Source organism: Perna viridis, chromosome 10 (genome assembly GCF_037379345.1).
Source record: "Perna viridis isolate PV_CMFRI_1.1 ecotype Kerala chromosome 10, ASM3737934v1, whole genome shotgun sequence".
In the NCBI taxonomy this organism is placed as follows: domain Eukaryota; kingdom Metazoa; phylum Mollusca; class Bivalvia; order Mytilida; family Mytilidae; genus Perna; species Perna viridis.
In genome coordinates, this window is record NC_142454.1 from 34275628 (window position 1) to 34283027 (window position 7400).

General features: G+C 35.2%; 1 protein-coding gene across 3 annotated transcripts in view; it reads right to left on the minus strand.

The window, feature by feature from the left end:
* The window catches only part of LOC148605531 (tryptophan 2,3-dioxygenase-like), a 44509-nt gene extending 37117 nt beyond the window's left edge, over positions 1 to 7392 (minus strand). Inside the window, exons 1-3 of one of the 3 annotated variants that reach the window (XM_088549825.1) lie at positions 7239 to 7392; positions 6412 to 7134; positions 3937 to 5982 (exon numbers count right to left, since the gene is read on the minus strand). In XM_088549825.1, the coding sequence (XP_088405951.1) occupies positions 4520 to 5982; positions 6412 to 7129 (2181 nt within the window). In that variant the 5' untranslated portion in view covers positions 7130 to 7134; positions 7239 to 7392 and the 3' untranslated portion in view covers positions 3937 to 4519. Of the gene's footprint in view, positions 1 to 3936; positions 5983 to 6411 lie in introns of those variants that run through there. The other 2 variants (XM_088549824.1, XM_088549826.1) reach the window with 2 other exon arrangements.
* Between the last annotated feature and the right edge of the window lie 8 nt (positions 7393 to 7400).

The following is a 7400-nucleotide window of genomic DNA, read 5'->3' on the forward strand; positions in this document are numbered from 1 at the left end:
ATTCACTTATAGTAAAGTTATTGTACGGACATCATGAAAATACTTGTTTTGGGGCCCTTGTACCTAAATGGCTCTGACAAGTCACAGCCCCCAAAATCAATCCTAGCTTTTCTTTAGAATAATGATATATACTATGTGGTACAATTGCAAAGAAATCCATTCACAATTCATCAAATTGTTGTCTGGACATCATGAAAATGCTTGGTCTCAATTTTGCCTGTTATTCATATACGGTTAAAACCACCCCCCTTTACACATTTCCCTGCTTTCCTTCTGTATTACGGCATCTTGTATTACATTTTAAGAGATTCATTCTCTTAAAATCAAGTTATTGTCAGGATATCAAGAAAAGGCTTATTTCTGGCCCCTTTTGACCCTTCATTCCTAAACGGTTCAATGGACAATCCCCAATATCAATTCCAGCCTTGTGGTATGGTACCCTTTGGTATTGTTGCATAAAGATCCCTAAGTCAAGTTACTCAAGTTGATATCTTGAAACCAAATTGTCTTCGAACGACGACAACAAATATGACGACGGCGGCATGGTCCGGTTAAATGACTGCATTTTTTTACTAATATGTACTAATTCTGTTAGGATAAGTACTGAGCCTGTGTATTAAGGAAGATAACATGTACAATATCTTTTCTTATAAAAAGGCATGTTAATCCTCAGATAAAGGATGACCTTTTTCAAGTCTTGTTTATCTAAGATGAGATTTAGGGCTTTGGGTGGACTTATAATTTCACACATTCAAACATGTGTCAACTTATAATTACAGTGAATAATATAGTTAATTTCAGGGAATCCTTGATTGGAATATAATCACTTGAAGTTCCTTAGATAGAGCTGGCCTTTTTTATGGGAATTTATTTCTATAGAGACGCTGTTAATAAATAAGTTGACTAGAAGGAGTTTATCGTGGCCTACTTACTACTGAAGTAAACAAGCAAGTTCACTGTTGATAAATACAAACAAGAAGAGGACAGTGTTTTAAGTATTTGCAGTACATTGATAACAAATTAACAGATATATACATGCAAATATACGAGATGTGGTATGATTGCTAATGAGAGTCATCCACTAAAAACCGAGTAACGAACAATTTAATTCCTACAGGTCACCACACGGTCTTTAGTAAAGGGCAAATCCAACACCATAAAGCAAGCTATAAGAGGCCGCAAAATAAATGAAGTGAAACTATTCATAAACAACGAAAATCGACCTAATCTATAGAAAAAAAAACATAAAACGAATAACCATTACTAAAAGACGACCACTGGACTGCAGGTTCCTGGCTTGGGACAGGCATATAAAGTATATGGCGGGGTTAAACATGTTGTGAGACTTCAACCCTCACAAACTTGTGACAGTGGTTTGAAAATACAACAATAAAACGGACTGAGATCGATACAGAATACAAACAATTTAACAAGTAGGACAAAGGACAAAAAGCTGTATCTACCTCGAAAGAGAACTCGGTTTTCCTGTAAACTAGTTCAAAATCCAAAATCAACTGATACGCACACCTTGTTCACTCAAAACAAAATCATCAATAAAAACGCGTCCAACAGGATTTAGTGAAAATAATTCATAACATGTTTAATTAAAACAAAGTCTTCATATATAGCCAAGATCAAAAGCAATGGCGTTCACATGCGCATTAACATAATAATGTTACGTGGAATTGTTTATGTAGGAACAGGAAGATATACAGGAGAAAAAGACCATATCAAATTCATTAGTCCTGATAATAGCATATTCCTGTTAATTGTATATTTTTCTGACAAATTGGGTATGCGATTAAGAGGAATCCACTGTATTTAATATTGCCACTGGAGACTGTAATGATATTGAGTATTTAAACGTCTACTTTTCTAATTCATGAAAATATGGCGAGCGTAGCGAGTCAAATTTTTTTAAAAGGTTTTGCGCAGAATATTTATTTTCAATTTACTAGCCAAGATCAGAATATTTATTTTCAATTCAATAGACAAAGTCAGAATATTTATTTTCTAGCAATTTGGAAAGTCAGACTATTTATTTTCTAGTATAATGAGGCCAGATTATTTATTTCCTACATAACCGAAGACAGATTATGTATTTTCAAAATCTGCCAGCCCCCCTAAGAATCTAATGGTCGTCCACTAAAGATAACCCTTAAGGATACGTTTATTCAAATATCTTTCCAGACTAAAAGAATTCTGTTTAAAATTCGAACTTTATTTGTTAGAAAAAATAATTCATGGCAAAATCCTTATCATCCAGAGATACCAATTAGCCAGGGGGCTTCTGGTCCAACGGCTGAAATTAGTCAAGGACGATACGGGAAGTGATATTTGAACAGGAAAGAATAGTAATATTTGATCATTGAGGAAGTGACCATTCCTTTGTCAAGTACACTTGTATTTCAATATGATAATTTTGATTAAAACTTGTATTTCTGCTTTTTATTGATTTTTATCTCCTTTTTAACATCATCATGGTCTGCTATTCGAAAATAAAAATCCGGAAAAACACTGAGTACTATAACGTTAGAAAAATCCGAGTAGGGATGTGATAAAGGTTGGGTATGCGATAAAGTTCGTCACGTCACAATGCCTGATAATAGTAAAAAAAAACATGGTTTATCAGATATTCAAAAAACAGCTGTATTTAGTATAAAATATATGATAAATTAACATAAAAACTAGGATGTGAAATCCTATTTTTGATAAAGTTACGACAAGTACTGCCAAACTTCAGCATCAAAACTTCATATTTATAGAAGAATTTAGTAAAAGTAATCAAGGGAATCAAGATTCTAGCGGAAACCAAAAGACCAGACATGGAATACAAACACAACAAAGAACACAAAATGACCAAAATAATACATACCAAATAACAGAAGTAAATGAGCAACTCGGACTCCACTAAAAAACTGGGAGCATGGACAGGGGCACTGGTAAGGTAAGCGTCCTTTGCTTTTCTAGAAACATCCGATGAGTGTCTCATTAAAAACAGGCAAGTCAAGGGTAGACGATAGAGGAAAGGAAAACTATGACACGTTTAACAAATCAGTTTTCATGGTACAGATGTACACCGTAACGATCCATGAGTTCATGATGACGACCATAAAACTTCTGCAGTGATGACTTCAGTCTTGTAGCCGCAACACCCAGTTCTAGAAGCCTAATTGTGAGAAGTCTAACGCGATACAAAAAGTAGTTACGGCAATTAAGCTCTGGCATAATGTATGAGTAGTGATATGAAAACTCCATACGCAGGTGCCGAAGGGATGTTGCCACAGATAAAAGGAAAGTTGACAATTCGGATCGCGTTCGTCATATAGTCTGGTCAATAGTTTTCCTTTACCATCATTTTCTAAGTCTAGGTAAAGATAAAACCTAAACTCTTAAGTAAATTATGGTAACGAAAACCTTGACTGAACAATTACTGGTAATAGAGTTTTCATTTAAGTCTAAAACATCGCTACAGAACAAGTTGAGAAATGCATACACCGTATGAAGGAGCCAAAGGAACGTCACCATTAAGGAAGGGAAAATTAACAATAGGAAACGAAAAATTGCTCCTCTTGTCGGAAATTTTAGTTTTGAATTTATCTAGTGAATGGAAACATCCCACATCCAGAAACTGACAATTTAAATAGTAATCGCAACAATATTTATCCAAAGTCAAATTAACATAAAAAAAAAATATATATATATAATTTCTTATTCAAATACAACTACATGTATGATGGAGCATGGGGTAAAAAGCGCCGCAAATACCATCACATATACCTCCGAAAACTTTATTAACATCACGGATTGTTGACGCCGCTAAAGAAATAGATTTGACCGCACATTTTCAAAGCTTTGTTACAATAAACATTAACTAATGCCATACTTGCATTCAAACAATATTTTGGGTGTTAAACTTGCTGAAAGAAAACAATATTTAAAGACGTAACAATTTTTTATGCAGTTTTGAAAGTCACTGTGTAACAGGCTTGAAGAGCAGTAATAAAAGTTTTATCTGTATATGTTCTTTGTTATCTGAAAAAATACACAAGTTGTTTAACGTCTACATATAGTCTGGTTCTGCAGCCTAGTCAGTGGGTACAAAAGCAAGACTTTCAAGTTTGTAAGTTATTCTAAATACCGTATTACTAGTATTTCTACGAAATTCGTTTAAAATTCATTTTAAAATGCACAGCAATGCGAACATTATTAGGGAAATTCTTGATTATGTTCCAGGTACTAAATGAAAGAATTTGTTACAAATAAACGTGTGTGCTAACTAAAAAATTTTGTCTAATAGCTTTCCCTATTTAAACCCATGCTATCGTCAATTCAAGAGAGGTTACACTTCCCGCGCCTAAATCCACCTTCCACGAAATGATATATGATTGCATATCATATTAATCTATTTAAAAACAAACTTAATGCAATAAAATTACAATTAATGTCATATTAAAGCAAGAAGTCGAGTTATGTTCCTGACATTATTTATCGGTGCCCCTTGCAAACATTTGGTTGTCTAAGCCGACATTTTATAGACTTTTTTGGTTCGTTTGTCTTTTATTGCCTCAAAGTTCCTTTGTCGCTTGATAATATCTTCTGGAATGAGATTTTTCTTGGCGACTGCAATAAGTTTTCTTGTTCTCTTATAAAGTGTGAATGCATCAGCTAGACAAATGAATGCTTTCTCAGGCAGTCCAGCCTTATTGTATGCCATGGCACACATTTGTAGCACCTTAGGCTTTGTCTCGATATCAAGTTCGTACGCAAGTTCTTCCATTTTATTTACGTTCCTCCGAGCCTCGTACATCTGATCAATATCGACAAGAATCGAGGTCAAAATAAAGTATCCTGCTATTTTGCTTGGAATGCGGCTACGATGAGCTGGTTGTATAGCATCCCATCCAGGAATATCTAACTGGATCAACGAGTTATCCTCTTCCCTCGGATTCTCTAGAGTAATTGCTTTATTGAACTGTATGATTGCCTCTTTGACTGATCGCCTAGTTCCAACAAGGAACTTCCCGTAACCAACATGAAGTGTTGGCGAATCGTCTATCAGCGAATCTCCGAGTTTAAAAAACTCCAACGCTTTGTCTTCGTAAAATTTCTTGTCTTTTTTCTCCACCGATAGATCGTATAAACAAGTATAGATACATGCCATATTAATCAATTTGTCTGGATATTTCGTCAAGAGTAAGTCTTTTTCAAAATTCCACATCAAGAGATAGAAAGACAGAGCTTTGTCGAGGTCTCCAGCTTCCGCGAATCCCTGGCACAGTGGGCATAGCAATTCGATGATATTTTGGGCTTGATACCCGTTCGCTGAAGTATGAAGCAAAGGTTTACCGTTTTTGTTCATTGCAATTATGTGCTGAAAACAAGAGCCAGCTAAGCTTGGAATCTTCTTGGAGTTGTCGAATCCAATGCGGTACAAGTTCTGTACAAACGTTGCATATAAAACAAGCATATTGTGAACCTCTGGATCTCCAATGAAACCGGTATCAGAGTTTCGGATATCAAAAAGGTCTAACTTATGACAAAGCTTTGTAATAGTCCAAAACGGTCTTGTTATGACGTCGTTAATTTCACTGCAAGCCCTTTTGACATCTTGTTCTGCAAAATGACCAATAAGGTTAAACTCAGGAATGAAATAATGCGGCAAATACCGATTCTTAAGAGACGTAAAAATACAATAAATCAACTGAAGTATACGATCACCAAGTGTATTGCTGTCGAATTCTTCTGGACCAAATTGTAATTCACAAAACCAGAACATCATGTTTTTGACGTGATATGCTGTAAGGATTGAACCCGAGCACAAACGTGTTTTCAGCATCATTAAAACCATTGCATAGCATGTTTTTTGAGTTGTGTTCCAAGACTTGGCTAATTTTCTCTCGTGCATATTGAAGGACACTCGCCATTCTCGGTCTTTTTCCAAACTTATGGGATATCCTGTAGGAACAAGGACACAACCACCTGCCAAGGACAAGAAGTATATGTCAAACAAATTTAGGAAGAAAGTATACAAAAATGTGTATCAATTAAAACTGTCTGTATATAACACATAATACATAATAGTATACAGTTTGAAATTTCAAGTTCAATGTCTGACAATTTAGGCGGAAACTTAGTTCGACAGGCCTTTTCAATAATAACTATGTAGTGACTTGCACTGTTACAAACTTACTGGTTTATCTGTCTTACCCCATAGTACCAAGGTATTATGTTCTATTGATATATAACCATCATATACTGCATGATTAACATTTTCGGTGGTATATCAGTTCATCTAGAACTGGTATGATTAGAGAACGAGGCTTAAGCCGATAAAACATGATAACAGAAAAAAAAACAAGAACTGTGTCTTGATTTATACAACTTTTCCATTTTATGACTTATATATACCTTTTATTATTTCTTTAATTGTTTCATCAGATGGCCAGTTAGTAGGTCTTGGTCGTGTTGGCCAAAACTTCGCGGAAACTGGCCAGTCAGGGCAAGGAAAGGTATGAGCAAAGTCATGTGATATTCCTATACTATCTTGGTCATTGTCATAATTTTCTTTTGGCTCTGAGTATTTCATCTTCAGCGTATTGTAAAGTTCTTCTGTTGATTTTGCGAACTCGGGAAACCAATTTGCTCTGAAGACATAATTTGGCAAATACCCATCAGGGTCTATATTTTTCTCCACGTCACAAAATGGTCTATCCACCATTTTTCTACCATGATCAGTTATACGCAAATTGACATAACCAGGATGTAACGTAGGCAGCATTAAGGCAAAACTGTCACTAGATTGTATCATTTCTTCTATGTTTTCTCTGGCACAATCACAAATTTTGTACCTATTATACACCAAAACTAGGTCGAATTCTACACACGGAAAGAACTTCACATCAGCATGCTCACTGGCTAACAGTCGTATCATATGAAAGTGGCTATATTGTAGACCTGTGTGAACAACAGTTACTTCGCCTTCACTTATTTCCCCAAGTTTGTTCGTCATTTCAACCATTTTATCCCTAATTATTTCCTTAACTTGCTTTGAGAGCTCGTGACCATTTATCATTAAAGCTAAACTTTGGGCATAGTTTCCAATTAACTTGTTGAAAGCATCTGCCATCTTGTCTGCAATAGTTTGAAATATGGTTGTTAGCGTTTGTCTTGAAAAAAGTCGGATAGAAACGAAACCGAAAGTAGCTAGACTAAACATGGCATTTACAAAAGTTTACCTGTAGTCGTGTGAAAGTCGTCAACTTATACCATTGATGCTTATATCAGTATGTAAGTCCACATGAAAATCCATTATCCTTTAAATTTTACAGCTGCGTCTAAACTTTAGGAAAAAATACATGTTCCTTCTCGCTTAATATAAATCAAAGGGAGCTAATCTG